Source organism: Rhinoderma darwinii (assembly GCF_050947455.1).
Source record: "Rhinoderma darwinii isolate aRhiDar2 chromosome 5 unlocalized genomic scaffold, aRhiDar2.hap1 SUPER_5_unloc_50, whole genome shotgun sequence".
In the NCBI taxonomy this organism is placed as follows: domain Eukaryota; kingdom Metazoa; phylum Chordata; class Amphibia; order Anura; family Rhinodermatidae; genus Rhinoderma; species Rhinoderma darwinii.
This window is the reverse complement of record NW_027461810.1, coordinates 336,707-355,606: the sequence shown is the minus strand read 5'-3', so window position 1 is coordinate 355,606 and position 18,900 is coordinate 336,707. Positions and strand designations below refer to the sequence as shown.

The following is an 18,900-nucleotide window of genomic DNA, read 5'->3' as shown; positions in this document are numbered from 1 at the left end:
AATGGGAGGCAGAGAAAGCGTATTTCGCGGGGTTTTATGCCCGCGGCGCTCAATGGCCGCGGGCGAAAAACGGCGCGAAAAACGGCGTGCAAGGAGAGGAAAATCTGCCTCAAACTTCCAAACTGAATTTTGAGGCAGATATTCCTCCTGCAAAATACTCCATGTGAACATAGCCTAAGAAAAAATGATGAATTAAATAAACAAATATCTAGAAAATTAAATATGTTCGAATTAGGTCCACATTATGGTTTCTAGAATTTTCACAACAAAAACATTCTTTTTCATTAAACAATTTGTCCAAATACTTTAATTTCTAGTGGGTACAATGAGTGATAGACAATTTCCATTATGTTTAAGTTGATTCAATATTGCTGTTTTACGCAAACATACTTTTTATTTTATTTTTTACACATAAGGTACAAAATTAAGTTATGCGTTTGATCAGTTTTATCTTTTATGTATTTTTCCTTTTTTAATCTTCTAGGAATCCATATTCTCTGATGAAGTATTCCCAACTGTGAACTCACCAATACAGTCTCTGAGTAGACTGTTGTATGATGAACTCATTAAATCCATTCTCAAAATTATTGAGAAATTAAACCTTTCGTTGCAGAAGCAAGAATCTGGCCAAGAGGTGTGTACTTCCTTCTAGTTAATTTTTAGTCATTCACCAAAGTATGTTTATTGGTAGGTAGGAAATTCAAAGATCTGTGATAATTTTTCAACCATTCGTAATTTTTGTTTTGTTTAATATTATTGTGGGACACAACACCATGGTTATATGGCCCTACAAAAAGGCTTGACACCAGGATAAAAAAGATTGCTACTCCTATGCAGAATATACCCCTACCACGAGCACTAGGCTGATCAGTTTAAGCCTAGTAGGCAGACACAACCTGACTTGGCCAAGCGTACATGTGTTTTCAATAGGGAGAAGGGAGAAAGCCGCTGCCAGACTTCTCTGGCAGCGGCTTATCTCCATATGAATGATAATATCGGGCATGTTGAAATTCAACAGCCCGATCCTTCTCTCCCCGGCGTATGCCAGTCGGTGCAAAGTTGGGACGCCGTCATGCCGTTCTCCATGGTTGTTGCCCTTATGTATTTGCCGCGTCCACAGTACGCCCAGGCAGGCACCTCCATGGCGTCTCTGGCAAGGATGACTACTACTGGGACTACTAATGGGCAGGCCATGCAAGCGTACAAGGACCTCCACATACAGATCTGATTCCTCTTCAGTCTGAGTTTTTCCTGTAAGAATAGCCATTGGCGAAACTCCGTCATTACAGGACCAATCCGCCTTTAGAAGGGAGTGCTCTGAGTAAGAGAGGGCTGGCTTCTGCCATGCAGAATCTCATCCGTGCCGTCTGTTATACCCTCATCGTTAAGGAATAGGTTTTATCGCCTGCTCAGGAGAAAGTCTTCTTTTGCCACCTAGCCACTAAAATTCAAAAACATATCTGCCAGTGAATGGAAGCACCCTGACAGGCGTTCATCTGCTTCTAGAACAGATCTATTCTGTCCGTTCCCAGAGGATCTGATATTACCACCAGTGGATTCCATCTGTTTCTCATCTTTTAAACATCTCTACCCTTTCTCTGTCGGATGCGTGATAATTTAGAAAGAGTTACGTTTCTTGTCTAAATCTTCTCTTTTTTTTTTTGTGGTGGCTTTTACTACTTTACGACCCTTTTCTTGCTTCATCCTGGGTCACCCAGGCCTGCACGGTCTAGTCCAGCAACTGTGACAGGGCATCGCCGCCAGCGTAGAGTCAGAAGAGTTGTCAGAAATTTGCTGGCAGACCGCATCTAAAATGGCTCGCACGGGCAATGTTCCCTCTAAGTCTTGGTAGCTCCTGAGCGGGGCGAGTCTCCATCAATGGTGGGCGATCGGATGACCAAAAGTAATACCCCCAGTAAATGCTAATATAGCAACTAAATAAGAGCATAAGAAAACTTATGTCAAATTAGTTTTAATTACTTTTTTAAATACTATAATAATTCAAGTCCAGCAGTAAAATAGATAGTTATAAGCACCAATTATAGGCATCAATGAAAGAATCCCTCGTTACACTACTGCCCCTATAGATAGCGCCACACAGGCCTCCATGTAGATAGCGCCACACAGACCCCCATGTAGATAATGCCACACAGTCCCCCCTGTAGATAGCGCCACACAGTCCCCCCTGTAGGTAGCGCCACACAGTCCCCCCTGTAGGTAGCGCCACACAGTCCCCCCTGTAGATAGCACCACACAGACCCCCCCTTAGATAGCGCCACACAGACCCCCCTTAGATGGCGCCACGCAGACACCCCCCCCCCGTAGATGGCGCCACGCAGACACCCCCCCCGTAGATGGCGCCACGCAGACACCCCCCCCCCGTAGATGGCGCCACACAGACCCCCCCATAGATGGCGCCACGCAGACCCCCCCCCCCCCATAGATGGCGCCACGCAGACCCCCCATCCCCCGTGGGGAGCGGCACACAAGCCACCAAAGCCCCCCCGCGGGGAGCGCCACACAGACCCCCTTGTGGAGAGCGCCACTATACAACAGAACCCCCGAAAGATAGTTGGCTAAGTAGGAGCCCACTAGGAGCGTTCAGATGCGGCAAATGTGTGGCATGTGATTCCATAAGTGTCTAAAACCTTCACCAGTACAGCAGGTGTGAGGTTTACAAATAAGCCGTTTAGGGGTTATCTATGACTGCACGTGCTCAAAGTGTTGCATGGGCAAGACAAAGCGAGAGCTCCGACAGAGTTTGTCTATGTGAAAATCAGAGTTATGCTTTTTTTTCTATGAATGGACTTCCAGACACCATTTGCCTCGAACAAAGCATGCTACCGATTAGTGCTGTTGGGAATTGGTTTAAGGAGGCGACTAGAATGGCACTAAAAAGACATTCACACATGACGAGCCACTCTATCAAGCAAATATAAAGGAAAACTATAAAGACAACATAAGTTGGTAATAGAGGCACAATAATCGCAGTAACAGGTGATTGTCACTGAAGTGATCGCTGTGACCAACCAGGCGATTAATAAAAAAATATATATTCTCCTGGGCAACAAGAAGTCTGTAGCACAATTAACATAGAAATGAACCACAGCCAATAGGGGAAGTTCAGTAAAGATCCACATGACGACCAGGAATAGTCCGGCCCACAGTATGGGCAGGACAGGATGCGTAGTCATGTGAAAGATGGAGGTCTGCCAAATTCCGTATTATGATAGTGTGGTCGTTAACCGAGAATCCAGGGGTTCGGGGCCAGTAATGCATATAAAAATCCTGCGTTTTCCACAAAGGCTGCAACTGCCAATACAAGAATTGCTGTGTTATGCCGCTACTCTGTCTGCCCTACGAGCCAGACTCGCCTGTGTAATCGCATAGAAGTTAGAGCTGTTAGTGTGAGGGTGAAATTTAGAAGCGAAGTTCAGGTTCCAGTTGTATTTGGGATGTTCTTTTCAGAACGGCTGCCCAGCATGATACCAATGCCTAGGGCTAGCCAGATCAATATTGTGAGAAAGCTACTTAGGAGACAGCAAGGCACCACTGTGTGATCTTAAGACCCAGTCAAAAACCACCTAAATATGAGAACCGTAAACCTAAGCAACTAACCAAACAATCTTGATCTGTACGGATTTTTTTGCACTAGAAACTTGTTATCCCAATATTTTTATTAAAAGCTCAGTTTTAGCATTTAGTTCTTCTCTACCGAATTGAATAGCGAATATAGAATAAATAATGGGAACCAGTTAGTTGTAATATTCTTGGGTTACTTACTACTAAAGTTTTACTCCTTTCATGCATTTTTCTTTCCAGAATCAGAGAAGGAGCTCAACTGTGATTCAGAATCCAGGAGACAGTCTTTTAAACCACAGTCATCCTGACCATTTCAAGCCTACTTTCTCCACGTACCCTGCAGTCTGAAGGTTTGTCCCTACTTGAGTCCTCTCCTTGAGTGGGGGGACAGACCTCTTTCCTACCAGGAGGTTTGGCTAGTTTATAAGGACAATGACTGGGTCCTGAGGCGGTGTTATCAGGGTACAAGTTTAAATTCTTGTCCTTTTCTCCAAGCTGGGTCTTTCACTTGGCGCACAGTCTTGTTCCCTCCCTCCCTCGCATATCCGTTGTTTCCAGGTCATAGTCCCCAAAAAGAACGGTTCAGAATGGCCTATCCTGGCGTTAAAGAGGCTGAATTGCCTTGTGATTGCAGGTTCTGGATGGAATCCATGCAGTCTGTAGTCACATCGATAGAGTAGGGTGAGTTCCTGGCATCCTTTGACGTGATGCTGACCTACCCATCCCTATTGTCAGGTCCTACCTGCGTTTTCTTGTATTCACTATAAGTTCTCATCATTTCCAGTTTATCGCCCTCCCCATTGGGCTCACCCTGCACCCAGAGTCTTCTATAGGATCATAGTGGCTCTTATGGCATTCTTCGCGTCAGTCGCGTTACCATAGTCCCCTACTTGGTTGACGTCTTGGCCAATGCCCGCTCTGGGCAAGTTAACCTCCCAGCCTCATAATAACATTGTACATCTTACACAGCTTCTGCTAGATTGTGAACAAACAAGTGCTCTTTCTCGGTCCCACAGCATGGAAATTACTGGTATGTAACTCCTGGACTGCTAGGATCTGATCCATGTGATCAGGAGTAGCCATCCTTTGCAGGAATGCTCCCTGCTCCATTTAATTCTGCTTGAGGGTTTTGTACAAGTTGGCCTGGACTTCAAGTCCACACAAGTCTTATCTAGTGGGAATTGGCTTCCTGGATTCTTTGGGGACTCTCCTTCCTGGCCCTCAAGTAGCCGGTCATCTCTACAGACGTTGGGGGCGTGGTATTTGGCTCTCACTTGGTGCAGGATCTGTGGTTTAAGGGGGAGGTCTCCTTGTCGATAAATCTACTAGAGATGAGGGCCTTTTTTCCCTAGGCCAAAAAACTATCTGAATCATAAAAGGGAAATTGTGGGAGTCCTCCCAAATTCTGTGCTTTGCTTATTAGCCGATCAGCGGGCAACATGCCAGGCATAGGCTATTGGGTTACTGTTTTTCTCGGTCAAAAGAAACTGTATTCTCTCCACTCAAAGACTTTTTCCACGACTGCAGATGTGACTTAGCGTCTGTCTAAAACCACCAGGTTCTAGCACATGTAGAATTTCACAGCTCGATGCCCATTCGCTCTCGCCTCTCCGTCGGAAGTGTTAAGGGTTTCGCCATCCACTTCCCTCTCTTCCTATCCTGCCTCGGGCTTTCAGACGTGTTAAGTTATCCTGGCTGTTATCTTAGCCACGGACTGTCCTTGCAGGGCCCAGCAAACTTATTTTCTTGCAGGCCCAACATGGCCTCTTTCCCAGCCACCTGACCTCCTTTAACCAGATTCACTACCCCACCCGACCTTTGGTTGTTAAGGCCAAGGTTCTAAGAGTTGAGTCTCTCCATTGGTCATCCAGACTATTCTAGCGTCTCAAAAACCCCAATCTGCAAAAGTATACCAATGCACATGTTAGACCTTTACGTCAGCAAAGTGCACCTTCGCATATGAAGGCCATAGCGGGGGTGTGAGGAGCGTAGTATTGCGCGTCTTCTGTGCTCCACTCCCAGGATTCTATCCTTCCTCTAATCTAAATTAGAGCTATGCTACACTTTGGCTTCCCTCAAAGACCAGGTTTTCTGCAGTTTCCAACAACTTTTACTCTAGCCTTCTACTTTCAGCTGAAGACATTCTTGCAGGGTGTGGCTCATTTTGACCCACCCTTCCACTATTTCATTTCTCTCGAGTCTAAAATTGGTCCTGGAAGCCCTTGGTAAGGTATCTCTTAGGGTGCTTCCTGAAAGATCGTTTTTCTTGTCACCATTACTTGCATCCAGATAGTCTGTTAGCTACCCCCTCCTGCTAATCTCCTTTCACCATGCTTCTCAAGGACAAGGTGTTTTTTTGGCCTGCCCCTTCATTCCTTCCGAAGGCGGTTTCTGCTTTCCACTCAATGAGGATTTCCTTCTGTCCAGCTCCATTCCTTCCTCGGGTGTGTTCTATACACTGTGTTCATACGGTTAGGGTTTTTCACATTTACCTTGCTGCTACAGAGTTGTTCCGTTGGTCTGACTCTTTGTTGCGTGACCCCCCCGAAGGTACACACAATGGTCTGCAGGCCTCAAAGGAGACCAGTGCTTGCTGTTTTTAGTCTGTGATCATGTAATCTTGCCGGTCCAAGCGCAAAGTACTTCCTTTTTCAGGGGACTTCCCATTCCATGCAGGTTGCCGATTTCATGTGGCATCAGCCTTTCAGGTTTTACAAGGCTGCCACCTGGGTTTTGGTGCATACTTCACCAAATTCTACCAGCTTCATACCATGTTTGCCTCTGATGCCAACCTTGATCACAAGATACTTCAAGCTACAGTGCGCTAGGTGGGTTGCATGGCAGCTCTTTTATTTTTTCACCCTCTGGGACTGCTTTAGGACATCCTATGGGGCCGTGTCCCCCAATGATGATATAGAGAAAATTAGATTTTTGTACTCAACGTAAAATCTTTCTCATTGAATTCATTGGGAACACAGGTCCTGCCCAATATGCGGTTCCTCCTGGACTCTTACTTTATGGTTATCTGGTTCTGTTTTCACCCGGGACCAAGATTTGTTTTTAAAATCTGTTGCTTCTCCTTGTAGGTTTTTCTTCCTCCTACTGCTTTTTAGAAACGGACTACCCTTCTCACAAGGACTTCTACTCTGCATAGGAGGCCTTTCTCTGGCTGCACCAATCTTTTCTTTGACAACATAACCTTTTGTGCTTACTTTAATGCTATACTTGGTTCAGGAGACACATTTCGCATAAATTGAGGTACTTTTTGTTTTTACCTTTGTTTGGCATGGACTACGAACTATGGTGAGGTCCAGTGTTTAAAATGAAATAAAATAATATTTATGAATAAGGCTGATTTCACTACACGCTTTTGCATGCTGTTGAAAGGTACTTTTTGTTTGTTTTTTTTTGCATTTTTCTTTCGAGATGATAAAAATTGACTATCCTGTTGCCATTGACTTCTATTGTACAAAAAACAGGATCCATATGGACCCTGTTCATAAACAAGACAAAAAAGGTGAGACTATCATATTTGTGTTCTGTTGCATCCTATTTTAACCCCCTTCCCACTGGGCCAGTTTTGACCTTCCAGACAGAGCCTCATTTTTCAAATCTGATATGTCACTTTATGTGGTAATAACTTTGAAATGCTTTCACCTATTCAAGCAATTCTGAAATTGTTTTCTCGTCAGACATTGGACTTTATGTTAGTGGTAAAATTTGGTTGATACGTTCAGCATTTAATTGTGGAAAAATTGCCAAAAAAATCTGCATTTTTATAAATTTTAAATGCATCTGCTTGTTAGAAGGATAGTTATACCATACAAAATTGTCTACTTTAGATTGGCATAGTTTTTGAACATTCTTTTATTTTTCTAGGATGTTACAAGGCTTATAACTTTAGCAGAAATTTCTCAGATTTTCAAGAAAATTTCAAAAGGCTATTTTTTCAGGAACCACTTCAGTTCTGAAGTGGCTTTGAGGGGCCCATACTTTACAAATCCCTATAAATCATCCCATTTTTTAAACTGCACCCCTCTAAGTATTTAACACAGCATTAGGAAAGTTTCTTTTAACCCTTTAAGCGTTTCACAGGAATTCATTTTTAATAAAAAAATTCTGTAACACAGAAGGTTTTACCAGAGAAATACAACAAAAAATGTATAAGCCTGATTCTGCATTTTTTTTTTTTAAATATCCCACCTGTGGCCCTAGTGTGCTAATGGACTGAAGCACTGGCCTCGAAAGCAAAGGAGCACCTAGTGGATTTTAGGGTTTTCTTTTATTAGATTATATTTTAGGCACCATGTCCGGTTTGAAAAGATCTCGTGGTACCAAAACAAAGGAACCATCCCCAAAAATACCCCATTTTGGAAAGTCCACCCCACAAAGAATTTATCTAGGGGTGTAGTGAGAATTTTGACCCCACAGGTGGTTCATAGATTAACTTTTTTCCAATAAAATGTAGATTTTTTTTACATTTCCACAAGGAGAAAAAGCACCCCTACGTTTGTAAAACAATTTGTCCCGAGTACAGCAATACCCCACATGTGGTCATCAACAGCTGTTGGGACACACGGCAGGGCTCTGAAGGGAAGGAGCACCATTTGGCTTTTGGAGCTCAAATTTTGCTGGAATGGTTTGTGGAGGACATGTTGCATTTTAAAAGCCCCTGAGGGGCCAAAACAGTGGAAATCACCCAGAAGTGAACCCATTTGGCAAACTACACCCCTCACAGAAATTATCTAGGGGTATAGTGAGCATTTCGGTCCATTAGGTTTTTTGTAGAAATTATTAGAAATACGCAGTGAAAAATCAACATTTTTTTCCAATAAAACGTAGATTTAACAAAATTTTTTAGTTTCCACAAGAACTAAAAGAAAAAAAGCACCCCTATATTTGTAAAGCAATTTCTCCCGAATACAGCAATACCCCATATGCGGTCATCAACAACTGTTGGGACACACGGTAGGGCTCAGAAAGGAAGGCGCGCCATTTGGCTTTTCGAATGGTTTCTGGGCGCCATGTCGCATTTGCTGAGCCCCTCTAATATTAGTACAGTGGCAACACCCTAAAAGTGACTCCATTTGGGAAACTGCACCCATTGAGGAATCATCTAGGTATAGTGAGAATTTTGACCCCAAAGGTTTTTTGCTGAATTAATTAGAATTAAATGAAATGAAAATGTTTTTTATTCCAATAAGATGTAGTTTTAGATTAGCATTTTCACAAGAAATAAAGAAGAAAAAGCACCCCAACATCTGTAAGGCAATGTCTCCCGTGTACGATAATACCCCTTATGTGGCTATAAACTGCTGTTTGGATATATGGGAGGGTTCAGAAGAAAAGGAGTGGTATTTGACTTTTGAAGCGTAGATTTTGCTGGAATAGTTTGTGGACGCCATGGCGCATTTGCAAAACCCCTGATGTACCCAAAAAAAATAAATAACCCCATTTAAGAAACTACACCCCTAAAGGCATTTATCAAGTGGTGCAGTGAGCATTTAGACCCCACAGGTGTTTTCAGAAACTAATACGCAGTGGATGATGCAAAGTGAGAATTTCAATATTTCCACTGATATGCCATTTCACCGCTCAATATGTTGTGCCCAACTTGTGCCACTGGAGAATCTTACCCCTTAAATTGTTAAGTGGGTTCTTCCGGGTATGATCATGCCATACATTTGGACATAAACTTCTGTTTGGGTACACTGTAGGGCTTAGAATGAAAGGAGCAATATTTGGAGCGTGAATTTTGCTTGGTAGTAGTTCTGTTTGTATTTTACTGGTATTTCAGTTTATAATGTGGGGGCATATGTAATCTGTGCGGTGTACATCAGGACATAATAATGTGGCAAATACAATTATCCATATATATGTGGTATGCTGTGAAGCAATCCTTTATGCACAGGCCAGTGTCGCACTGATAAACTGTATTCTTTCTTATCCCCCATATGTAACACTGCACCTTTTGGGGACTTTTCCTCCTTTGTAATTTAGGAAATTTTGCTCGGAAAGTGTTGCCCTGGTATAATTATAGGTTCATAGGTACCTTCGCTTCCAGCAGATCTATATTCCTTCCCTTCCTAGTTCCTAAATACTAGGGCCCTAAAACTGAAGAATGTTCCCGTACGGCCTGCACATCGGCGTGTTTTTTCATCACAGCATTACTAGTGCCATAACTTTTTTCATTTTTCGGTTGATGGAGCTGTGTGAGGGCTTATTTTTTGTGAGACAAGCTGTAGATTTTATTGGTACCATTTTGGGACACGTGCAACTTTTTGGTCACTTTATTTATTTATTTTTTGGAAAAGGAAATTATCAAAAACAAGCCATTCTGGATTTATTTATTTTTTTGGTCATTCACCGTGCGCCATAAATTGAATGTTAACTTTTTTATGCGGGTCGACACGACTACAGCTTCCGGCAGGGCTTTATAGGGGACTATCAGTATAGCGATATGCTGCAATAAATTAGTAGTGCCATATGTCATTCAAGTGATCGCTGGTTCAAGTCCCCTTGGGGGGGAATAGTGTAAAAAAAAAAAAAAAAGTAAAATACAGTTTAACCCTTTCATGACCAAGGGTCATTGATGCCCCTGTGTCCAGGTCACATTTAAAATTTTTGATATGCACTTCTTTAAGCGATATCTTTGAAACAGCTTTGAAAATCACAACTATTTTTACTTTGAATCCGTGTTTGTAATTTTTATATATACTTATCTATATTATATTTCTATGTGTGTGTGTGTGTATATATATGTATATATATATATATATATATATATGTATGTGTATATATATATATATATATATATATATATATATATATATATATATATATATATACATACACTGTACAGCTCTGTAACAATTAGTCTCCTTCTCTCTCCGTCACCCTGGATCGCTGTGAGGGGAGAAGAGTGAAGAGGCCTATATTCACACGACAGAGAAAAAAATGTCCGTCAACAACGGATCAACAGTCAGTTTTTCATGGCTATTTTGCATCAATGTGTGTCAAAATTTGAATCCATTTCCCGGCTGTCTGACCATTTTTAACCGCCATTTGCCATCCATTTTTCATGGATGTTTAAAAAAATGGATGAATTTTAATTGTTAGGGTTTTTTTTGTCCCAACCCCCTGAAAATACCACCGTGCCCATGTAGATAGTGACACAATACCACTGTAGATAGTGCTACATTGCCCACATGGATAGTGCCAGTGCCCACTGTAAATAGTGCCACAGTTCTCCCTTTAGATTGTGGCCACATAGTGCCACACACAGTGCCCATGTAGATAGCGCCACTGTCCCCTGTAGATAATACCAATATAATGCCAGTACCCATGTAGATAGTGCCACACCCCCTGTATATAGCACCCGCTGTAGATAGCACAACGCCACCTGTAGATAGTGCCACCCCCTGTAGATAGCAACAGCCTCCTTGTATTTAGCAACATCTCTCTGCAGATAGTGCCACCCCCCCATAATGGCACCCACTTCCTGTAAATAGCACCACTGTAGCTCCCTGTCGAAGAGGAATCCCTCTGGCCGTGGGTTCCGCTCCTACACGCTGCCCCTGATGTCTGTCCATATATGGACAGGTACTTTAGGGGTTAACTCTGAAAGCAGAATCCGCTGCCAGAGCGGGGATTCCGCTCCAGTAGTAGCCCCTGACGTCACTGTCCATATATGGACAGTGACGTTAGGGGCTCTCTCTAGAAGCGGAATCCCTGGCCACCGCGATCTGACGCAGGGGATTCCGCTCCTAGAGGGAGTTCAGGTGGAGCTATGAACAGTGGGGGGTAGGATGCTATCTACAGCGGGGATGGAGAGATGGCGGGGGCTCCCTCTAGGAGTGGAATCCTCAGCCAGGGTGCTGGCCGGGGATTCCGATGCTGGAAGGAGCTCAGTTGGCGCTATCTACAGAGTGTTTTGCGCTACCTACCTGGGGTTCTGGGGGTATATTCCGGGGCTCTCAAAGCCCTGGCCGACATGAAAGTGCAGCTCTGCTCACACTGCACTCATTAAACCCGCTCTAGGAAGTCGACGTCTAAATACGTGACAACGACTAAATAAGAGGCATGTGCACGGGGCATCAGCAGTTGGAACGTATATAGCCGTATGGCAGCCGTGGAGGTGTTAAATAAAGTTATTTTTTAATGTAAGAAAAACTGGTTTGAAACCCCCCCCCCCCCATTTCGCATATTTTCCCCTAAGTAATGTTTTTTTTAAAAAAAAGTTTACATAGCTGTTATTGCTGCGTCCGTAAAAGTCCAGACTTACAATACAATGTTGTTTAACCCCCTCAGTGAACTCTGTAAAAACATAAAAATAAACAAGCCAACTAAACCTTAGCGATTCCGCGAGCGGTAAACGCTCGCAGGGAAAAAAAAGCGTCATGTGCTTTCCTCCCGTGTTTCCGTCTCTTACCTCCTATTGACATGAATGGGATGCAGAGAACGAGGTTTACATGGCGATCTTGCCCGTGGCGCTCTGCGGCCGAAAAACTTGGCAAATGTGCAGGAAGATTTTTCTTCCTGCGAAAAACTGTGTGCACATACCCTAAAGTTGTTTTATCACTTAATTGGGAGAAAAAGGCAGAGAAATATCCCAGACCTTTATCACAAACCGCGCAGACAGTCTGGCCCTGGCAGACGTTTATTATAGGTATTTAATAAATATTCTGACCCCAAGAAGAATAAGACTTTGGAGAGATACAAGTTCAACTCAATGAATCAGGAGGCCAGGAAATGTATTAATTCTAAGCCATTGAACCAGTCTCTGAAAAGAAATAAGTATCCAATCCCTACCACACAAGATATTTATGTTCTGTATGTGATGTGAAAATGGATTCTGTCATGTGGAACTGGATAAAGAATCAAGATCATTGACAGAATTTTCTTCTCGATTTGAATGCTTTTAAATGGTTGAGTATTCCCGTGGGATAAAGACCTGCTCCAGAGTTTTTTCAGCAGAAATTGATATAAGCCTCGGAAAGCCTTGCTGGAGTAAAAATAGCAGATATACTAATAATTAGAGTAGGTGAAGATCTGAAATCTGCAACAAAGGATCATGATCAGAAGATGATACCATTCTTGGATAGATGTAAAGAAGAATATAATCCTAAACAAAAGGAAGAGCGCAATTTGGATTTTTAGTCTATAAATACAAGAGTATGTTGATTTATTTATAGGTGATAGGTGCCTGGAAGATAAATTTATAACATGCTATGACCTACAAGAAGGGTGCTTGTAGCTTTAATTCAACCATTTAAAGAGGAACTGCAGGATTTGCCCAGAAGAGACATAATGGAAAGCTTGCACTATCTGACTTGTACTACATGGTGTAGAAGCACGATGCCTCAAAAACAGGACATGAAAACCCATTAATACAAAATAAACAGCCAATTACATTTTCAAGCAGAGCCGAAGGGCATGTTCACATGCAGTGACTAAAAACGTCTGAAAATACGGAGCTGTTTTCAGGCGAAAACAGCTCCTGATTTTCAGACGTTTTTTGTAGCAACTCTCTTTTTTCGCGGCGTATGTTACGGCCATTTTTGGAGCTGTTTTTCAATGGAGTCAATGAAAAACTCTTCTTTTGACGAGCTGTCATTTTACGTGCTGTATCTTGATAGCGACGTGTAAAACTAAGGCTCGTGGGAACAGAACACCCATTGCAAGCAATGGGCAGATGTTTGTAGGCGTAATGGAGCCAGTTTTTCAGGCGTAATTCGAGGCATAAAACGCCCGAATTACGTCGGAAAACATTGCGTGTGAACATACCCTTACAGAACAGTGATATGCTCACGTTGAGAAGGAACTACTAGCTGTAGTATTTGGTTTAGGCCTCCTTCACTCACACACACACACACACACACACACACACACACACACACACACACAGACACTTTTTTTGGTGCTTTAAACTGCATAAAAAAACGCTTCTAAAAATGCTAGCAGTTTTCAAATTTAACATGCGTTTTTTATGGAGTTTTACTGGCTTTTTTTGGCATTTTTCTTTTGGTGTCATTTTGGTGCTTTTTTTCTGGCATTTTTGAAGTCCTATAGAGAAGCATTTGGGAAAAACGCCATACCCAGAGCATGCTGCGTAAAATAAACGCCACTGAGCATAATTGCTTCAAAAATGCCACAAACCAAAACCCTTGTGTGGAGTGCTTTTGATGGTTTGCTATAGACTTTAACCCCTTGGTGATATGCAACGTACTGTTACGTTGCTGTTGCCAAGGTCTTAACGCAAACCAACGTACAGTTACGTTGGATCGTTAAGCGGTCACAGTGTGTAAGGACACGGTGACCGAGTAAAGGTGGCTCCTGTCCGTGACAGCAGGCCATCTTTACTCATCGCCGAGGGGGAACACACGGCCCCACTGCATCGGCGATCGCTGCGATTGGCCGGTTGTCCTGCCAATCTCAGCTTTTTTTGGCATATACTTATCACTGTGCCACAGGGCACAGTGGTTGGTGCTGTCTAGAACAGCACAAATACCTGCCTTGCACTCACTGGCCGGTGGAAGCAGTCACCCCCTACCTGATCACTGTAAATGGTCGGTCTGCACAGACCGACCAATCGTAGTCATTGCGGGTGTTTTTTTTTTTAAAACTCGTTTTATTGAAAGTAACTGTCAGTCAAACCATCACATACATCAGGATAACAGTATACAATCTATAGTACATATGTCAGAAGAATCAATACATAGGGAATACTCGCAGGTACCCATGATGTTAGACCGTGGTTCGAAGACCACATATACATAATACATGTTGATCAAATCATTCTAACAAAACTTTTAATCCAGTACATCATGAAAGTAGGAATGTGCCCCCATTTCGATATTCTGCAATACCGCACCCACCATCTCGTACGGCATAAAAAAGAGCACCTGGATGTGTCCTCCACCCGAGTCCTTTACCCGCTCCCACCCCGAGCTTGAATCAGAGCAGCTGATAGCCCTTGGACTGTACAGTGAGTGAGATTCGATGAGCACCAACCACTCCAGATCAAATCGAATTTAGCCGGTTTTCCCCCGGTGTTTATACACTATTTTCTCAAATGGAAGTATGTCATTGACCAATTTACGCCATTGTGCTACTGTCGGTGCCCTATCCGCCATCCATCTCATGGCCACCGCCTTCCTTGCCATAAATAGTGATTCTCGGAGGAGCAATGGTCAATATATGAGAGGACTTTCCTCAGAGAGCAGTCCCAGCAAACACACCTCTGGCCTGCAAGGTATCGTCCTCCCCAGCACTGCCGTCAATAATGCAACCACCTCCTCCCAAAAGCTAAGAATACAGTGACAACCCCACATTAGGTGAATAAAATCGGCCCGCATCTCTCCACACCTATGACATTGTGAGGATGCCATCCTTCCCATACGATGTAACCTTATGGGCGTCAAATAACATTGGTGGATGATGAACAGTTGCACTAGTTTATTGTTTGCAGCTGGTGAAACCAGCAAGTGGGAATCCTTGGCCTCCCTCCATTCCTCCGCTGTGAGTTGTGGAATTAGTGCTCGCCACCTATCCTCAGCCACAAGGGGCTCCATTCGCATTTTAGCCTCCAGTAGAAAAGAATAAATTTGAGAAACGACTCCACGTGTAAACGGCGTGTTCAAACTCGCCACCAAGTCACAGCTAGAGTATGTCGCAGAGTTCAGTGGGAATTGTGCTAATAGAGCATGATGGAGCTGTATGCAATATAATTCATCCCCCGGTGGTATATTGAAAGCTGCCCGAATCTCACTCACCGTCATGACCGACCCTTCCTCCGTTAACAGTTGTGATAGAACAGCTACCTCTCTAGAGGACCAGTAATGTTTCCCCACCATCCCATGCAGATGGGAAAAACTCGGTTTATCCCACAACGGACTCTCCGCCACCCCCCCCCCCCCACAAACCCCAGTAGATCTTTAGCCTGTTGCCAGACTCGTCTGGCTAACTTATGCAAGGGTAACAGGGAGCGCTGTCTAAAATCATGCGGTCCAATATCGGCCACAGGGTTTTCAGGCCCAACACCCGGGCCAAATGACACTCCGCATTTGTCGTTGGGGGGGGGGGGGAGACCCAAGAAGTCAAGTACCTGAGCTGACCCGCCAAGTAATATAAAAAAACAGCAGCCCCGGCCTCATCTTTAGGTCTTTGTAGAATCGAAAGCATGAGTTTAGATCTCCCCCCCCCCATACAAACGGCGCGAACAGCGAGTTTATTATTTTAAAGAAGCTTTTAGGCACCAACACATCCATGTGCTCCAACACATACAAAAACTTCGGCAATACTATCATTTTTAACAGATTAACGCGTCCTGCCACTGACAAAGGCAGACCTTTCCACACCTGTATTTTATCCCTTAGGTATGTGACCAAGGGCGCTACATTTAACCCGTACGATCTAGAGCTGTCCCTAGCAATATTGATCCCCAAGTACTTGAACTCTGGTCTTACTGGCAGTCCGCAGAACTGGGTGCCCCATCCACAGTCATCCTGCCTCAAAGGCATCAGGTACGATTTGGACCAATTAATTAGTAACCCGGAGTACCTTCCAAAAACGTTAATGAGGAATATGGCCCTAGGAAGTGTGGCGTTGGGGTTCGCCATAAACAACGCCATGTCATCCGCATATAACCCTATCTGGTCCTCTCTGTCCCCTATTCTAATTCCCATATATGCGGGGTCCCTCCTGATGTTAAGAGCCAATGGTTCAATGGCCAATGCGAAGAGAAGTGGCGAGAGTGGACACCCCTGCCTCGTGCCCCTATGGAGGCCAAAGGTAGGGGACAGGGCCCCATTCACCAACACCTGCGCTCGTGGAGATTTATACAACAAGGAAACCCAATTAATGAATCCATCCCCAAACCCAAATCTTCGCAGCACTGCCAGCAGATAAGGCCATTCTACTGAGTCGAATGCCTTTGCCGCATCCAGAGATGCCACAGCCCAGTCCTGCTGCTCCTCCCATCCAATCTGCGTCACCACCTGTACCCGTCTAATATTCTCTGAGGTGGACTTGCCGGGTATAAAGCAACACTGGTCTGAATGGATGATCTCCTTTATCACTCTGCATAGCCTATTAGCTAGCATCTTAGTCAAGATTTTGTAATCCACTGTCAGCAATGAGATCGGTCTATATGAACCACATTCATCTGGATTTTTGCCGGGTTTCAGCAATACAATTATGGTGGCGTCACACATGGATTCCGGAAGAGCAGAGCTCCGATAGCTATGTTCAAACAGGGCCAGCAATTGGGGGGCCAGCAGCTCCCCATACTGTAGATATACCTCAAGGGGGATACCATCCGGCCCTGAGGCTTTCCCCTTAGCCATAGACGCCATCCCCTCCAAAATCTCGTCTACCGTAAATGGAGCATCAAGCATTGCCACCCGCTCGACTGTCAATGTAGGAAACTATATTCCATCCAAATACTTCTCCATCTCATCCATCCCATAATCTGCTTTTGAAGCATACAACTGATCATAAAACTGTGTGAATTGCTCAAGAACCTCCCTCGAGGATGTGTAGGTTCTATCGCCAGGCCCCACTATACCCATCACCGGGGGGGATCTAGAACTGTTCCGAACCATATGAGCCAGAATTTTACCCGATTGATTTCCCAATTCAAAATGAGATTGTTTGCTAAAGAATAGACTACGCGAAGTCTTATCCCTCAAGACCTGTAGATACTGTCTACCCAAATCCAGCCAGGCATTCCGGTTAGCCGGTGTGGGATCCTGAACAAATGCCCCTTCCGCCTGTGACCATTTATATGCGAAGTCCTCCTCCTGAAGGGCGGAAGCTCGTTTTACATAGGATATGGAGGATCGGAGACATCCCCTCAAATAGGCCTTGAGGGTATCCCACACCAGCGACCGATTTCCCATCTGAGCATGCGCTTCTATAAAGATTGATAGCTGATCCGATATACGATCATTTTGCTGAATAAGCTGAAGCCAAAACGGGTGTATTTTACCCATACCCCTTCTGCCTGCCTGTGGCCTTTTCAATGTTCGCAAGATCGGGCTGTGATCCGAGATCCCCCTCGGTAGGTGATCCACAGAGTCTACCTCCTGGAAAACCGCAGGCGAACCAAATATATAATTAATTCTGGACAGCGCATTGTATTGTGGGGTGTGGCATGTGTACTCTCTGATCCCTCTGTGTGTCGCTCTCCACAGATCAATCCATCCCATTTCCTTTACAAGGAGACTTAACTGAGAGGGGCTTCCAGGACCTCTACTCCCATTCCCCTGAAATCTATCTATACCAGGGTCCATAGCCAAGTTAAGATCCCCCATCATAATCACCCGGGCCCCCGGGTATGCTGACACAAATCGGACGGCTTCCTGGATTATTGCCAGTGAGGCTGGTGGAGGATTATACACCCCCAGGATCACATATGGACATTCATCAAGAACCGCATGTAGAAAAATGTACCGCATCTCAGGATCCATGTTGGATTGTAGCAGTTTCCAATGGAGCTCAACATGCACTAGGATGGCCACCCCTCTAGAGTACGAGGTGTGTGAGGCATGTACCACCCACTGCACCCAGGGCATACTCAAACTCCTCACAGTATCAGGTGTCATGTGTGTTTCCTGTAGACACGTTAAATGTGGACGCTGTCTCCGCATAGCAGCGAATATCATATGCCTCTTTTCAGGAGACCCCATTCCCCGGACATTCCAGGACATTATCCGTAATCCTGCCATTTCGTACTGTTAACACATATTGGAGCGCCGTAGCCCAGGATCCTACCCACAAGCCCCTGAGTGACAATTGTCCCGAACCCGTCTGCAGTTCCCACTATGTCCCGTAGGTGTACAATATTTATGCTAATTTCTGCAGCAATGTGAGTTGACTCAGTTTCCTTCATAACAAAATCAAGAACAGACATCGCTCAACAGGAGCAAACCTTTGTAGCCAATACTCTAGGGGGTAGTTTCTACGGCTAGCGTATTTCTGCCGCAAATACACTATCTGTATAGGTATAGCATTTCTCCCGACCAGCATCCCATCCACCAGATATTATAAAACATTTTAAAACCCGACTCGTGTTAAAGGTCCCCCATCTCTCTTATTCAGAACACATAAGGATGAGATTATGAGGACTAAACTACCCAGCTTATAACACGGACCTCATGCCCCACATAGCAGCTTGTAGATAACATGTTACAACATCACATCATTATCATATAAGGATACTTTCAACTGGAACTTCTGTAATACCAGCAATATGGGGTATCCATGAGTTCCATATGTCGGCAATAACCTCCCAGCCTGCACAGCGATCAGCGTCGA

The 18,900-nt window shown here is 44.2% G+C and overlaps 1 protein-coding gene across 1 annotated transcript in view; it reads left to right on the top strand.

Annotated features, from left to right (window-relative positions):
• LOC142696293 (DNA-dependent protein kinase catalytic subunit-like) overlaps window positions 1-18,900 on the top strand; it is a gene marked incomplete at its 5' end in the record, with an annotated part of 326,262 nt that overhangs the window by 74,966 nt on the left and 232,396 nt on the right. The window contains one exon of the mRNA XM_075847621.1: window positions 485-634. Within this exon, the coding sequence (XP_075703736.1) occupies window positions 485-634 (150 nt within the window). The remainder of the gene's footprint in view (window positions 1-484; window positions 635-18,900) is intronic.